At 41.8% G+C, this 17709-nt stretch overlaps 1 protein-coding gene across 1 annotated transcript; it reads right to left on the bottom strand.

The window, feature by feature from the left end:
* Nucleotides 1–218: 218 nt before the first annotated feature.
* LOC124133860 (prostaglandin reductase 1-like) lies at nt 219–15802 on the bottom strand. The gene is made up of 9 exons (XM_046498447.2): nt 15548–15802; nt 10360–10405; nt 8772–8822; nt 7904–8089; nt 7164–7281; nt 6249–6401; nt 4002–4107; nt 3196–3314; nt 219–1276 (listed from the first exon to the last, which is right to left on the bottom strand). The coding sequence occupies exons 1-9, from the start codon at nt 15651–15653 to the stop codon at nt 1166–1168; spliced, it is 996 nt and encodes a 331-aa protein (XP_046354403.1). The 5' UTR covers nt 15654–15802; the 3' UTR covers nt 219–1165.
* Between the last annotated feature and the right edge of the window lie 1907 nt (nt 15803–17709).

The following is a 17709-nucleotide window of genomic DNA, read 5'->3' as shown; positions in this document are numbered from 1 at the left end:
CGCGTGCAAGCTGACGTGTGTAGAATAGGGATACATTTCTTGAGTCGCATGTTTTGAATTCGTTAGTTGCCGCTAAACAACGACTGATTAAATGCGCTAGATTATTCAAGTCAGCAATGCGCATGATGTGTTGCTTATGACAATACGTGACTCAGAGTTGTATACAGGTTTCATGAAGAATGAACTTGCCATGCACACACACACAACTAACAGCAACAAATATGAAAACGAATTATTTCATTAAACAATGTAATGGAACGAGCACAGAACAATCTGTTAATGGGGTCAAACGCTGACGTCTTTGTGGCATTCAAATCTCACAAGGAATGAACAACCCGAACGAACAAACTGATATGGGTAGAGCACGTGCTCTTTGGTAGACCGTGTACAGTGCTTTACTGTATGATAGTGATTCATAAACACGTGCTCATGATATAGTCGGAATCGTACAATCGACTCTGCTTTATGACTTTGGAAAGGGCTTTGTCGCTTATATTTACATACAAGACGTTTTTAATGGCCACAATGGGAACAAATATATTGAAATATATTTCACAATTAAATTATTTCGGATTTCCTAAGATCGTGTAAGTGAGGTCTTACGCCGCTTGTACCACGGCGGGGGACACCTGGGTCCACTTGCACAAAGCGATCTTAGCGCTAAGATGATTGTAACTCCCATACTTTAACATAGGCTTACAATAGTCTTAGAGCTAAGATCGCTTTGTGCAAGTGGGCCCAGAACACACTGTACCCATTCATGGAATCGAACAAGGGCCTTCGGCGTGAATATTATTGAACTACTAGAATACGTGAATAAATTAGAGAAAAGCACACACAGCTATCACATTCTATATCAAAACCTCAGTAAGAATTGTTTGTTACAGATACCTCTTTTTATCAACAATAAACGACGAAAACAAGGATTCGTCCTATGTCCTGATATATATTTATAAATCTCACAGTGTATGGATTGTTGATCTTATATATGTCTCTTGAGTTACAAATCTCAATATATATGCACCGCACACCTACATTATCACAACAATGGATTTAGCCACGGCGTCACTATAACGTAGTTTCACATTAAATGCAAATACTATGTATACATAAGCATGAATTGAAGCGGAATGAAATGCCAACACTCAGTTATCAAATGGCTGGTCTAGGCTTTAACGATCATCTTCCCGATGTTGGCTCCTTTCAACAAAGACATGAAGATCTGGGGCATGTTCTCGAAACCATCTTTGACCGTCTCTCTGTACTTGATCTTGCCCTGGAATAGAATACAATGTAAATAAGTCATAAGAGAAGGTGTGCTGCGTTGAAGGGCATCGCTGTCCTGCTTACGAGAGACGATAGTGATGGACACGTAAAATAATATATTTTATAATAATGTGGAAATAAGCTCTGTTAAAGTGATTAGAGATCTCCTTGAGCCTTTTTTTTTTATTGAGTATCATTGATAGACCTGTGAATATCCTGGTTAGAACTGATCTTCAGCAACCCATACTTGTCGTAAGAGGCGTCTAGAGGGATCGGCTGGTCAGGCTTGCTGACTTAGTTGATGCATGTCATCGTATCCAATTACGTGGATCGATGCTCATGATTTCAATCAGTGGATTGTCTGGTCTCGGTTATTTACAGACCGCCGTCAGCTAGCTGGAATATTGCTGGGTGCGGCGTTAAACAACACACAATAAATTAGAGTAATAATTTATTACAGTAACAACGAATATAATGAAGTCGGGTGCAACGAAAAATCGGTCGTGTGGAACAAAACTATAATCCCTGAAGCAAGTGGCGATATGAACTTTCACTGTAGCTGGACCTTCGAGATAAACGGAGCTATGATAGCTTACTTGTCACCTTAAACATCTACTTCGAGAGAACCGTCTTTGACATAACGCAAGTCATCTTATACTCACTAACCATTACCTACAACCACGTATTGTTTGAATATAGGTAAATTTATTGCTGTGACGAGGTCTAGATTGAGAGACCATGCCGTTGTATTGTTATTGCTTATTTACCTAAACTGTTTAATTATCTCGGGCTTAGTTCCCTTTCAGGCGGTAACTAAAAACCACTTGCGCCTGTATATAAAACATTATCTTAAAGTGAAAACGCTTCACCTTTTGTTGATCTTATTACCTCTGTTAGTTAAATTGCTAATCGTTCGCCTCCTTGGTCCAGTGGGAAGAGCATCTGCCCGGGGAGCGAAAAGTCTAGGGTTCGATCCTCGGCCGCGTCAGACCAAGAGACGTTAAAAAAATCGTGCTCGTTGTGACCCTGCCTTACCCTCGGCATTAAGGGGCTAAAACAAGGACTGGTCGTTTCGGAGACAGTATATTGTGTCTGAGTGGGGTATGCATGTTAAACTGCGTCCTGGTACATGTATCTCAATGGGCTAGCACAATAAACTCATCTGCCCGAGGCAAGGGAGTTAACTGACTATACAAACCCAGTTTTCTCCCTTGCCGAAATAGGCTGTAATTATGGAGTTATATTTTGGCTGGACTAACGAGTCTATACATTGTCCAATCAAAATCGCGGAGCGAAATCGACATCCGGTTTATAAACAACATGGCGACTGCAGAGCATGTGTTCCATCAAATGGGCGTCGACAGGTGGTTTCATGTTTTTAATCAAGGTGCTCAAGTGATTTGATGCACTTCGCGAGGTGAGACTCATTTTATTACAACAACAAAAATCTCGATTGTTGACCAGATTGCCTTGACTTGGCGCAGCCACTTTGTTTGAATCATATGCAAGTGATGTAAAAGAGGTGGAATCTGATTGGTCAATGAGAGGGACATAGAAGGGACATAACCTGTAATCGCCAGTGGTGACGCTACGATCGAACCACGAAATTTCAGCCTAGTTCGGCAAGGGTGGAAACTGGACTTTTACAGCAAGTTAACTCCCTTGCCTCGGGACGATGTATAAACTCGGTACACACATGCATGCACGTCGCTATATAATATATTATATAAGATATATTCCACCACCTAAAATGCTAATCCCTAGTATCGGATGAAATATTTCTGTACAATTATACGAGTCCGTTCCTTTGTGGGTGAGGCGTTACTCTAGAGTAGGCGTTTTTTAGCACAGGGACAATTGTTAAGTGAATGGAATTGTACTTTGAGTTTTCAGCTTGTTGAGTCGTTACTCCAGCTGTCAGGGACTTACTTCGTCTATCCATTTCTTCATTTCAGCTTTACCCTCCAAGAATCTTGCCCACCACCGATACACGATGAAACCTTCCACTTTAAGTTGTTTGGATAAGATCGTCATGAACGGATCTGGAGCTGGAACAGACACAATACACACATTGAGGTATCAGCAAAAATAGGAGACTTGTTAAAAATTTACTATTTACCATAGGTCAACTTTATGAACTATGTTGTTGAAATACGACACACTCTATATTGTATGAATTATTTTTAACACTAAACAAATGCATGCAGGTACAACACTGAATCTGTATAGAAAATAAAAAAATAAACAAACAAACAAATAAATAAATAAGACAAACGACAAAGATATGTCTAGAAAACTGTTCGATGCTGACTAGTATGATATGTCGACGCATATAGTGATCGTATATATGCCATCTTGAATTATAGATAAATTAATCTATTTCCTATACAATAAATAAACATGATCCAAACATAGTATAACTACGAAGCATTTATATTGTGTAGATTCATTAAGTATAATAAGATATTTTCTGTTGTCTGATGTCTATGGAAATACAATAATGTGGCACATTTTACAGAGGAGGGGTAGATAGACTAAGTCATGTTTACATATATGTACATATGAAGTAAAAACTTACAAACAGTATGCATACCCATGAGCTACATATACATGGCTATACACATATCTCCAGGTGCATATATTTATCATTTGACAAAGGAAGAGAATAGTTCATGGAGTAACAAATTCCATAGGTAGAGGGCATTGTGTAGATGTATTACTCGATAAATACTTACTGAGTGGTGGTTTTGTGGCACTGTAGATTGAGATACCACCACAAATAGAAACTCTACCGAACAGTTTCATGTGTTGGAGTGCTTTAGACGTGAAGTCTCCTCCCACCTGCAAATGTATATGATGGTTGTACATCTTTAGTTACTAACCGGGTCCCTACCACTGGCAGTGTGTCTACTGACATCAATCACATGACGGGTCAGACCTCTAGTCGCTGCACAACTCGTCTCCTCCTGTTCCTATTAGTGTCCAAGTTTAACCAGTTTTTCTGCCCAATTAGTTGACAACCTGGTCTTCCCCTGCCTAGTTGTTGCTATTCCATGTTTTTTCCCACACAATTAATGAATTCTGCCCAACTCCTTCTGCCCAATTAGTGTTCAGCTCTGATCTCCAACTGCCCAATTAGTGTTCATCTCAATTCTCCAACTGCCCAATTAGTGTTCAGCTCAGGTCTCCTACTCCCACATTAGTGGTCAGCTCTGGTCTCCTACTCCCACATTAGTGTTCAGCTCAGGTCTCCTACTCCAACATTAGTGGTGAGCTCTGGTCTCCTACTGCCAGATTAGTGGTCAGCTCCGGTGTCCTACTGCCAAGTTAGTGTTCAGTTCTGGTCTCCTACTCCCCAATTAGTGTTCAGCTCTGGTCTCCTACTGCCCAATTAGTGTTCAGCTCTAGTCTCCTACTCCCCAATTAGTGTTCAGCTCTGGTCTCCTACTGCCCAATTAGTGTTCAGCCCTGGTGTCCTACTGCCAAGTTAGTGTTCAGCTCTGGTCTCCTACTGCCCAATTAGTGTTCAGTCCTGGTGTCCTACTCCCCAATTAGTGTTCAGCTCTGGTCTCCTACTGCCCAATTAGTGTTCAGCTCTGGTCTCCTACTGCCCAATTAGTGTTCAGCCCTGGTCTCCTACTGCCCAATTAGTGTTCAGTCCTGGTGTCCTACTCCCCAATTAGTGTTCAGCTCTGGTCTCCTACTGCCCAATTAGTGTTCAGCTCTGGTCTCCTACTGCCCAATTAGTGTTCAGCCCTGGTCTCCTACTGCCAAGTTAGTGTTCAGCCCTGGTGTCCTACTGCCCAATTAGTGTTCAGCTCTGGTCTCCTACTCCCCAATTAGTGTTCAGCTCTGGTCTCCTACTGCCCAATTAGTGTTCAGCCCTGGTCTCCTACTGCCAAGTTAGTGTTCAGCCCTGGTGTCCTACTGCCCAATTAGTGGTCAGCTCTGATCTCCTACTCCCCAATTAGTGTTCAGCTCTGGTCTCCTACTGCCCAATTAGTGTTCAGCCCTGGTGTCCTACTACCACATTAGTGTTCAGTTCTGGTCTCCTACTCCCCAATTAGTGTTCAGCTCAGGTCTCCTATACTGCCCAATTAGTGTTCAGCTCTGGTCTCCTACTGCCAAGTTAGCGCTTAGCTCTGGTCTCCTACTCCCACATTAGTGGTCAGCTCTGGTCTCCTACTGCCAAGTTAGCGCTTAGCTCTGGTCTCCTACTCCCACATTAGTGTTCAGCTCAGGTCTCCTACTGCCAAGTTAGCGCTTAGCTCTGGTCTCCTACTCCCCAATTAGTGTTCAGCTCTGGTCTCCTACTCCCCAATTAGTGTTCAGCCCTGGTCTCCTACTCCCCAATTAGTGTTCAGCCCTGGTCTCCTACTCCCCAATTAGTGTTCAGCTCTGGTCTCCTACTGTCCAATAAGTGTTCAGCCCCGGTGTCCTACTCCCCCATTTGTGTTCAGATCTGATCTCCTACTCCCCAATTAGTGGTCAGCTCTGGTCTCCTACTCCCCACTTAGTGGTCAGTTCTGGTCTCCTACTCCCCAATTAGTGTTTAGCTCAGGTCTCATACTGCCAAGTTAGTGTTCAGCTCTGATCTCCTACTCCCCAATTAGTGTTCAGCTCAGGTATCCTACTGCCAAGTTAGTGTTCAGCTCTGATCTCCTACACCCCAATTAGTGTTCAGCTCAGGTCTTTTACTGCCCAATTAGTGTTCAGCTCTGGTCTCCTACTGCCAAGTTAGTGTTCAGCTCTGGTTTCCTACTGCCAAGTTAGTGTTCAGCTCTGGTCTCCTACTGCCAAGTTAGTGTTCAGCTCTGATCTCCTACTCCCCAATTAGTGTTCAAAACTGATCCCCTACTTATTGTGTTTCTTAAGTAAGCAGACGAGTATAGTCATGTTAGTCGTTGTACCTTCAAGAAGCTGGGCAAACAAATACCTTCGTTGAGTACAGTATGGTGACAATGGGTGGGCGTTGTACGTACATTATCAAAGTAGCAGTCAATTCCATCAGGGGCCGCCTCTTTCAAGGATTTGCTGATGTCTGCTTCCTTGTAGTTGAACACGTGATCAAATCCAAGACTCTTCACCCAATCACATTTCTCCTTTGATCCAGCAAAGCCAATCACCTTGCACCCCTAGGAACAGTGTTATAAATAATATATTTGGTTTTCACCGAAAGCAGTTTTGTACTCGTTCTAATGCCATCTGCTGAGTAACGGTATTTTCAAATGTCAATGTGAATAAAGGATTTCGAATCTTACGATCTGATAAACAAAAGTTAATTTCAAGTTTACTCTTAAATTCTGCTTGTCGGGTACAATAGACAACAATATAACTAACTTCTTAAGTGTTGTATTTTCAACAAATTTTAGGATAATAGACCGTGAACTGCTCCTTTTTAGCCCCGCCCCTTTCCGCTTCTCAAAGGGGACACATTTTCTCCAAAACTATTTAAGTTAGAGAAATGAAATATGATGCACTGATGCTCCTTGTCAAAAATGTTTAATGAGTTTGAAAAGAGGTGTCTTAAATTCATTTTTACAGAGTTATGGCCCTTGCTCCATGCTTTTTGTGAAATGGGGACATGTTTTCTCAGAACCAACCGAAGCTTATCTTAATGATTGTTATCAAGACTGAAATCGAGAAGTGGTGCCATAAATTATTTTGTCCAGATAAGGGGCCATTTGTACGTATTCATTTCGCATTTAATCATAAAGCGACCCCAGCACCAATCTCTTCTTTAGGCTTTATAGGATTCTAATGTGCCCCATGGCGGGTGATCGGATGATGCTGTTTCCTTGTTCAAGCTGTATCTGCGCTTAATTTGAATCACGGGTCCCAAATTAAAATGAGCTGGTTGAATCCAACACGTGGTTTGATATGTGTGATGTTCTCACCTTGATCTTGGCGATCTGTCCGACAGCACTGCCCACTGCCCCCGCGGCACCGTTGACCAACACAGTCTCCCCAGCCTTAGGCTGACAGAGTTCCAGGAACCCGAAATAGGCTGTCATCCTGAAAGTGATGCAGTCGCGTAAATCAAAATCCTTTTCTAAATAACTTTAAAGCGGCAAATTCACTGAAACCTACAAAGGAATCATTACAAGTCTACAAACAAAACAGATCGGTGGAGAAGATCGCCGGAATGACTGCACGTCATTGACCTCATTGGCATGCGATGTTGCTCATTATGTCAACCACTAGTGTATCCAGCCTCTATTTTAACAGGCAGCTGTGAAAAAGCTGGAGTATTGATGAGCAGATTCACACACTCACACACTTTAAATAGTGCTTCACACTAGACCCGTGAAGATCCGGGTTAGAATAAGTCTTCAGCATCCCATGCTTGTCGTAATTGTCGATTATGATTGTCGTAAGAGGCAACTAACGGGTTCTGGTGGCCAGGCTCGCTGACTTGGTTAATGCATGTCATCGTATCCCAATTGCGTGGATCGATGCTTATGATGTCAATCACTGGATTGTCTGGTCCAGATTCGATTATTTACAGACCGACGTCATATAGCTGGAATATTGCTGTGTGCAAACAAAGAAACGTCACACAGCACATTAATCAATGATAGCAGACCTAATGCACTCACACCACACTTAACTCACTTACACCCCACCTACCACCTACCCAGGCATTCCCAGGATTCCCAGTGCGAGAGATGGCTCCAGTTTTCCAAGATCTGGCACTTTGAGGAGACGAATGGCTTCCATGTCTTTTGGTTTTGTAGGGTCGACCAGTGTACGTGAACGCCACCCCGCATACATCTGGACCAGGCATCCTACAGGGTAGTCCTTGCTTTTACTCTCCGTCACCCTGGGAACAAGCACAAGAACGTGAACTCTGTCTAAACCGACATCTGATCGGTTTGTTGGAAAATATGTCATATGAGCTATACTATGCATTACAATATATAATATATACATAAAAGAAATCTTTGTGCATGTAAATATACTGCTGAGTTGTGAATCAAATTTTTTTCTTTAAGGGAGTGCTTCTTCAGGGCGGTAAATCCTGATAGATAAACATAGAAAATTTCTGTAAGAGTATATTATTAGCACTTGTTAAACAGGATGTAAATTTGATACAGTTTGAATCAGTATAATAGTAATCTGGTGGATACTTCTGTCTGAAGGGTCCCTGCATTACTGTATTGTATATAGGGTCCTCTACCAATCACATATTACCATATTTCTCCAGTTATTTCTATGCACGAAGGACTATTTCAATGAATGTCCCCATTTCCATGCACATCGCTCATTTACTTACACAGAATGGTGAAGACTAGCACTTATTCAATGAAAACATTTCTTTAAAATATATTTTTTTCTTCGAAAAAACATTCCTCTTCTGTTGTTTTCTTAAGGAAAAAGGGATTTGCCCTGGCTTTTAGTAAAATATATATATATATATATATTCCGCAGTCATGGTGCAGGACTAAATGTTGAAGAATTCTTAGCAATAGAAACTGGTTTAGTGGACATCATTAGGTGCTTACCTTGCTACCTGTTCGCCGATGACGCTACTCCCGACAGGGAAAGCATGCGCCCTGAAAAAGCAGTGAAACCAAATACACTGTCGGTGAGGTATTAAAGCATATGTTCATGTTGAGCCACATGCGTTTGCAGTAGGTTTCGGGCATGGCACACATTTTAAAGGTTTTCATTTCAAACACAGACTTAGGTTCTGCATGTGTGACGTTATTTCAGATATCCACCCTGTAGGTTCTGCATGTGTGACGTTATTTCAGATATCCACCCTGTAGGTTCTGCATGTGTGACGTTATTTCAGATATCCACCCTGTAGGTTCTGCATGTGTGACGTTATTTCAGATATCCAACCTGTATACGTAGGTTCTGCATGTGTGACGTTATTTCAGATATCCACCCTGTAGGTTCTGCATGTGTGACGTTATTTCAGATATCCAACCTGTAGGTTCTGCATGTGTGACGTTATTTCAGATATCCAACCTGTATACGTAGGTTCTGCATGTGTGACGTTATTTCAGATATCCACCCTGTAGGTTCTGCACGTGTGACGTTATTTCAGATATCCACCCTGTAGGTTCTGCATGTGTGACGTTATTTCAGATATCCAACCTGTAGGTTCTGCATGTGTGACGTTATTTCAGATATCCAACCTGTATACGTAGGTTCTGCACGTGTGACGTTATTTCAGATATCCACCCTGTAGGTTCTGCATGTGTGACGTTATTTCAGATATCCACCCTGTAGGTTCTGCATGTGTGACGTTATTTCAGATATCCACCCTGTAGGTTCTGCATGTGTGACGTTATTTCAGATATCCACCCTGTAGGTTCTGCATGTGTGACGTTATTTCAGATATCCACCCTGTAGGTTCTGCATGTGTGACGTTCTTTCAGATATCCACCCTGTAGGTTCTGCATGTGTGACGTTATTTCAGATATTCACTTCAATAGGTTCTACATGTGTGACGTTATTTCAGAGAGCCTACGTGTTAGGCTCTACATGTGTGACGTTATTTCAGAGATCCTATGTATTAGGCTCTACATGTGTGACGTTATTTCGGAGATCCTACGTATTAGGCTCTACGTATGTGACGTTATTTCAGAGATCCTACGTATTAGGGTTTACATGTGTGACGTTATTTCAGATCTCCACCATATAGGTTCTAAATCTGTGCCGTTATGCTCTTCATGTGTGACGTTTTGTTTCAGATATCCACCCTATAGGTGTCATATGAGTCATATGAGAGGTGGAATCTGATCAACAGGGGGTACATAGAAGGGACATAAGTCATAATAGCCACCGGTGGCGATACGATCGAGCCTAGTTCGGCAAGGGTGGAAACTGGACTTTTATAGTCAGATAACGCCCTTGCCTCGGGAAGATGGCCTATAGGTTCTGCATGTGTGACGTTATTTCAGATATCCACCCTATAGGTTCTGCATGTGTGATATTATTTCAGAGCTCCACCCAATAGGTTCTGCATTACAGAGATTCACTCCAACCAGAAGGTTCGGATTTCCAAAGCAGATGGCCCAAATTCTATAACAGAGCAGTTTATGTCCAATCTAATAAACCATTTGACAAAACTAGGCCTACCTCATGTATGGATCCACACTGAGATATACTGCATCACAGATGAATTCTGAAACATACATATACATTATATGCATATATACAAATACACGTAAAGTGAAACTATAATCTGATGATGATAAATTTACAGCCACTGGAATATTTCCCCCCAATTGATTCCAAACATTCCCTGCCCCCCTACATGCGTATTTTCACACATGTGAGCTTTGCGTTACCAACACACTGTTCTTAAAAGTCAAAGTGAAAAGAGGTTTATTACACAAATGGCCTCCGGCCCATATGAAAGAAAGACATACATACAAATAAAATCATAAATGTTACACATAGTGAAAGACACGTAGTTTAATTAGGTAATTTCTTTTGGCTGATGCATGTTTATCATATGGAGGTAGATTTAACATATATGATTCGTGCTTTGTCGTAAAAATAAATACAACGTATATTGGTGACATATTTAATAACCGTTGATATATTTCTTTCGGAGACCTCTGTAAAATGGACAGAAAAGAGGCAGTTATTGGTCATAAAATGTACAAATTTTAATTTATTTTTCATACGAACATATTTGAAAACTTTTATAACGATTTCTACTACGTTTGCTTATTTCTTTAATTAAGCTGATTCTGTGGGTAAAAATGGGTCAATGAGTGAGTAAGTGAGTGAGTTGGGTTTTCACGCCGCTTTTATCAGTATTCCAGTTATAGGTTTCTGGCTTGCCCATGGGACGCAACTCTGCACAGCGAATCACGGCGCCTTAGACGACTGGGCCACCCGTGCCCCCAGAGTCCCCTTCAAACTTTGTTCATTATTGCTTTGCTCCCTGTTAAACTTTAATCTTCTAAATAAAAGCAACATAACTCTTTAAGTAATCATAATATATCACTGCTAAAGGTCATCTTAATGTGGGGCGGTCTCGTAGCCTAGTCGGTAAAGCGATCGCTCGTCACGCCGAAGATCCGGGTTCGATTCCCGACATTGGTACACTGTGTGAAGCCCATTTCTGGTGTCCCCGCCGTGATATTGCTGGAATATTGCTAAAAGCGGCGTAAAATCATATTCACTCACTCATCTTAATGCACCCTACATTTTTTTAGCTTAAAATGCCCCCTTGAATGTTCGATAAAACACATTTTATAGTTTATTTTGATTGTAAAGAAAGAAAGAAAATACATGCTTAACATTTGATGTCATGACCAACCGCAAATATCACTACAATGACAAGAAAACATCTAATGCTTTGTGATGGAAGGGTGAGTGAGTTGAGTTTAACGACAGAGTGCTCCCACGGCGTGTCAGTTTATAGTGTGCAGGCAGTGTGAGACCCGAACTAATGTAGGTCTCAGACGTTTACCACTTCGGGGAAACCCACGAGCAAGGTTATGGTGCTGACAAACCTAGAAACATATTTGGGGCGAACTGGGATTTGAACCCACAATCATAGGTTTCTGGCGTGCCCAACGGGTGCAAACGGCACACACGGAACAGTATACTTTCAAGGTGAAGGTTAGTTGTCCTCAATATCATGTATGGCCACTATTAGAATCCAAAACTGGCATCGTCGTCCCGTGGAAGTAATTGCATAGCGAATTGTGGCCTGGGTAATGTTAACCCATCCTCCCCGCAGTGGGGGGGGGGGGGGGGGGGGGGGGGGGGCTGAGATACCATGCCGCAGTTTAACATGAATACCCCACTCAGACACAGTATACTGACTCCGAGCCGACCAGCCCTTGTTTTAGCCCCTTAATGCCGAGCGCCAGACATGGTAACAACAAGTACCATCTTTTAACGTCTTTTGGTATGACGCGGCTGGGGATCGAACCCCGGACCTTCCGCTCTCCGGGCGGATGCTCTACCATTAGACCACGGAGGCGGTCACCAGTGTAGGAGTTGGCTACCCACATCATAACAGTACCACCAACAAATCTGTCCACTTCCTGTATGCAGTTTCGTGCATAACGTTCCCCGGGATGCTTGTAAACACGACGTTTGCCGTCCCCATGGCGAAGCATAAAACGTGACTCGTCGCTAAACTAACTTGTCTTCATCGCGGTGGGGACAGACTCTGTGACCTTGACACAAATGACGCCGCAGCCGACGATGTAGGTAAAACTGACACGTCGAACTGGCCGTCTAGCGCAAAATACCTTCAGAGCGTAAACGGTTCCCCACTGTTTGGGCTGATATCCTCCACAATCCTGGTATTACCGTAGTAGAAGAGGTGGCGGTGGTGGTTCTTTGTTTACGTAAGAGACATAGCCGTATGAATCTGTCCTGTGCACTCGCACAAATAAGATAGAGATCAATAAGGAAAAGTCTAAAATTGTCCATTTTAGAAATCCGTCTGTCATACAGACGAAACATGTTTTTAATGTCGGAAATATGATTTTAGACATTGCTGCTAAGTATAATTATCTTGGTCTACTGTTCACAGACCACTTAGATTTTACTGCAATGGCACGTGCAGCAGCGAAGTCTGCTAATAGGGCTTTGGGCCTGTTGATATCCAAAGTTAAGACAATAGGCGGTATGCATTTCCAAACCTATTCCAAAATGTACGATAGTATGGTGTGGTCTGTTCTTGACTACGGGGCGGCTATCTGGGGTAATTATGATGTGTCAGCAATAAATGCTGTAAACCATAGAGCCATTAGATTTTATTTGGGACTCGGCAAATACGCCCCTAACGTCGCTATAAATGGGGACATGGGATGGATACAGCCTGTTGTCAGACAGTGGAAAAGTGTAGCAGGACAATGGTGTCGCCTTAAGAATATGTCTAGCAGGTTAACCAAACACGTGTTTAACTGGGATGATAGATACGCTGTAAATGGTTGTAAAAATTGGAATGGTAGGGTAAGAAAGAAGTTTACTAATATGGATTTAGGACATCTATTAAACGATACAGGTTTTATTGATAAATTGTCTGTTTGTACACAGTTGGAACAATGGTGTAAAAATGAATATGTTACCCGTTGGAGTGATATGTTAAGAAAGGAAGAGGGGCGAAATGGGCTTAATAAATTGAGAATGTATCGATGTTACAAACAAGTATATGGGACAGAATACTATGTTTCAAATAAGATGCCTAGAAACTATAGATCGGCACTAGCCAAGTTTCCTATTCGAGTGGAAACCGGTCGATACGAAGGTGTACCTGTCAACAACAGAAAATGTTTTCACTGTAATGACAGCGTAGAAGACGAGGTCCATGTTTTGTTTCACTGCGCATTATTTGATGATATCAGGGCAACTCTTTTTGATGAATGTTTTGCTAAATCTTATAATGTTTTAGATATACCTGATATCGACAAACTTTGTTTAATTTTCAGTGACTCCAGTGTGTGTTTTATACTTGCCAAAGTCTGCTTTTTAATTCTTAAACGTAGAAAACATCTTTTATATGGATAACTTTTTACTATATCATCTTTATATCATTTATGTATAAATTTTGGATAATTCGTCTCTCATAATTCTATTGAATGGTTCTGTACATTCTATCTATGTCAAGTTGTACAAAGCTGTTTTATGTATGTACAGAAGTAAGACGTTAATAAACTATTGTCTGTCTGTCTGTCTGTCTAGCAGGGATACGCGGTCGACCGGATCAGGGAAGGTTACGTGTTGTCCCGTGTGTCTGATAGCGTTGTTGCGTTGGGCTTCCGTCAGTCCTGGCATGTTTTCGCTGTTCACTTGCAGTAGGATTGTGACGGCATGTCCATCAAGTGATGTTTGCACGTGCAAGTCATGTTGGTGTGCCAGGCTCACACGTGTTTTTTTTGCGATTTTTCCATCTTTTCACCAACTTTCTGCAGTACCTTTTTCTTTCCACAAAAATCAAATCCAAACAATGGAGAAATGACCGAGTCAATTTTGCTATTAACTTTGGTATGGATGTCGGCAACACTCCGTCACATATGTACGATTTGACTTATTTTGCAGGGTATAGATAGTCATTGAGATTTTTGGTTGTTGTTGTGCTTCCTGCCTTCTGTTGTTTTTGGGATAAAAATCCGAAAAAACAAGTAACTGGACTGCCTTACGTGTTCTAGATTGTTTACAGACACACAAACCCGAATGCAAACACACACACACACATGCATGCACACACACACACATACACACACATGCACGCACACACGCAACACACGCACGCACGCACGCACGCACACACACGCACACACACACACACACGCACGCACACACAACACACGCACAACACACGCACGCACGCACGCACGCACGCAAGCACGCAAGCACACACACGCGCACGCACACACACACAAACGCGCACACACACACACGCACATATGCCCTGTATCCAGTGAGAAGAGCTGTAGTTACACGCGTATGTTTATACAAATATCGCCAGTCTATGGACAGGAGGTGATTACTCAAACCATACAAACCAAATTTGTATGAAGAGGCCTAGTCGTGACCTTGTTAGATAAATAACCTGGAGAATAAAGTGGGACGATCAGCTCTCTGTCAACATTAAGCGAGCGACTAGACTTTCGAAATGGGTCGCCACAGACTTGGGCGTAGTACTGTGGCTTGACTGGTACCTGCAGTATGTAGGTGTTTGTAAATGTATTCAGGCCGTATTGTAAAGTTAAAGATCAACGATCCGAAGCAACGTTTGTAAAAGTTGCGAGATATAATGTGCATGAAGCAGTTGCAGAGAAACTAATCCGCCTGGAATATCCCACATAGGGAGGTGGGGCACATTTTCCCTACATTTGTGCTCAAGGAGCGAAATTGTAAATTTCCGAATAATAAATCCCAATATCAGAGCAACAGAGGTGGCAATGAATGACATGAATACCACATACCCCCCCCCCCCCCCCCCCCCACACACACACACACACACACACACACTCACACACACACACACATGATGGACAGACAAAATCATGACAAAAATCACACACACACACACACACACATGGCGACAAAGTCATGACAAAAATCACATACACAAACTCACTCACACACACACACATGATAGACAGACAAAATCATGACAAAAATCACACACACACACACACACACACACACACATATATATATATATGGACGTGTGTTATTGAGTGTATATTCCTTCCTTAATAAACTAGCTAGTACTGTACATGGCGTTGTAATATTAACAGTGTGGGTGGGAGATCTCAAGGCTGTCACTACACTATATTCTCACCTCCATCTTTCAATGCAGGCAGGTCCTCTTCTTCAAGCTTGAAGTTGGAGTCCTTTGGTTCCCCATCAAACTTTGTTGCAAGGATCCACTTCTTTGCCTTAACCATTTTGACGTCAGCCTGCTTACCTGTGACAATTAACTGGAGGTCCCGCAGCTATATATACGTGCTACGTTAGGGAAATGACACAGCAGTAATATTGAATTGAGTCTCCTTGGCCGGCAACCAACACATATGTCCAAAGGTCGGGTGGAGTATTATCAGCTGGGCATAACTCTGTTTGTCATACCTCCATGTCAGAATGACGAGGTCAGCGTGACGTCAAGTCTGGATAAAATATGGTCAACGATCTGGATTGTTTGTTTGAGGCAGTGTGCAGGTGGAATGAAAAAGTTAAATTTGTTAGGTACAGTAACTCGTCAAGTCAATGTAGACAGAAACTTCCTACAGAATTATTAAACTGTATCAGTTATAGTTGGTTGGTTTGTTGTTTAACACCGCACTCAGCAATGTTACAGCTATATGACGGCGGTCTGTAAATAATCGAGTCTGGACCAGACAATCCAGTGATTAATATCATGAGCATCGATCCACCCAATTGGAATCGATGACATGCATCAACCAAGTCAGCGAGCCTGACCACCCGATCCCGTTAGACGCCTTTTACGACAAGCATAGTCACCTTTTACGCTTTAACCACTAGGCTACCCTGCCGCCCCTCAAGCATAAGGAAATGTTCCTGATGTCCAAATTTCATCAAATATGTTCAAAAGGTTTTCCAGGAGTTTTTTAGGTGATGATGGTGTGTTTTATCAGCTCCAGTGGCAGTATTATGAGCTTGGAGTTTTGTATTGAAAACACTTCGTTGTAATATTCCCCATTAGCTGCATTAAAATTAATAGATTTCTTTTCTGGCTGTATTTGGTATTTTTGGAACTGAGGTACATAGTTAGTTGAGGAAGCATGCTTAGCCAAAATTTCACCAAGTTCATTTGTAATATCAGATTTATCAGTGTATAATCTATCTCCATTTTTATGATGGTGAATGCTAGATTTTAAACCATTACCTTTGATTGTTTTATCATGTTTTAATACCTTGGACGTAGGCGTACGAGAATCTATTTTGGAAACATAATGTTACCAAGACTGGCGTTTATTTGTTTTTAACGTGTCGTGTTTTAGCATCAAAAATGTATATTTATTAAAAATATATACCCACAGATGGCAACGGAAATATTTTAAATATTGCCTTTTCCCGTGCCTTCCTTGCTAGTTTGCAATCATTTTTAAACCATGATTTACGGATATGTGGATTTGTAGAGGGCTTAGGAATACATTAATCAGCTATATGTGCAGTTCATCAGAGAATAATTGTAAAGGATGAGGAACCTCTATGAAAAGATCATGTTTTAAGGTATTTGAGGAAAGCATTTTAGATATGAGGCCGATATGTCATGAACAGAGCTGTGGATAACACCCTGCCTCGCAATGATTGAAGATCCCCAGAGGAGAAAAATTATGATATGCATTTAACTGCCGTAAGTTAAACTTGTCTGCTTTAGTTACATTTCTTGTCGACAGAACGCTGATGCTTTAACATCACGTACTAATAGCTATAATTAATTAAAATTATTCTTCAGTATTCCACAATTCCATTGTACAATATGTGAAGAAGCTGTCTCTTCGGAGGATTTTTGGGGGATCTACCCCGTCCTTTCTTTGAGGGCGAAACGCTATGTGCCCATTGATGACTATTGTCGGACGCATCCATGCCCACGAGGAATCCCAACTTGTTAAACAATAGGACCTGGTTGTCTGATCCTTTTCGGGCTCTGCCACTTTGATATTTCTTTAATTCTGTTTTAGGTTGGATTTTTAGATTTTACAATTTGTTTGACAATTGTTTCATACTGGGATTGAAGTTGTGGAGTGGATGATATTTTTTCTTGAGATAAAGAAGATGACTGTGGGTGAACTTGGGATAGGTTCGGTATGTTAGGACATGAATCTGCAGAGTGAGATGACTGTTCAGGTGAGAATACTTGAGGAGTATCGTGCTCACCCATGCCAAGTATGTTTGGCAGATGATGGACAAAGTGGTTACAGGTGTAGTGGGTTCTTTTGGGGTTGTTTGTGATCCTGGCGATGGCAGCATGGGTTTCGT

This window comes from Haliotis rufescens, unplaced genomic scaffold (assembly GCF_023055435.1).
Source record: "Haliotis rufescens isolate VD_foot unplaced genomic scaffold, xgHalRufe1.0.p SCAF_16, whole genome shotgun sequence".
Classification (NCBI taxonomy): Eukaryota; Metazoa; Mollusca; class Gastropoda; order Lepetellida; family Haliotidae; genus Haliotis; species Haliotis rufescens.
This window is presented reverse-complemented; position numbering and strand designations above follow the sequence as displayed.

Bases quoted from the DNA above. Each gene is read 5' to 3' on its own strand.
- LOC124133860 (XM_046498447.2), bottom strand. From the start codon at position 15,653: ATGGTTAAGGCAAAGAAGTGGATCCTTGCAACAAAGTTTGATGGGGAA. The intron at 10,406-15,547 runs GTGAGAATATAG...TGTATGTTTCAG, and splicing joins GCCTGCATTGAAAGATGGAG to AATTCATCTGTGATGCAGTA. The intron at 4,108-6,248 runs GTACGTACAACG...ATACATTTGCAG, and splicing joins TTGACTGCTACTTTGATAAT to GTGGGAGGAGACTTCACGTC.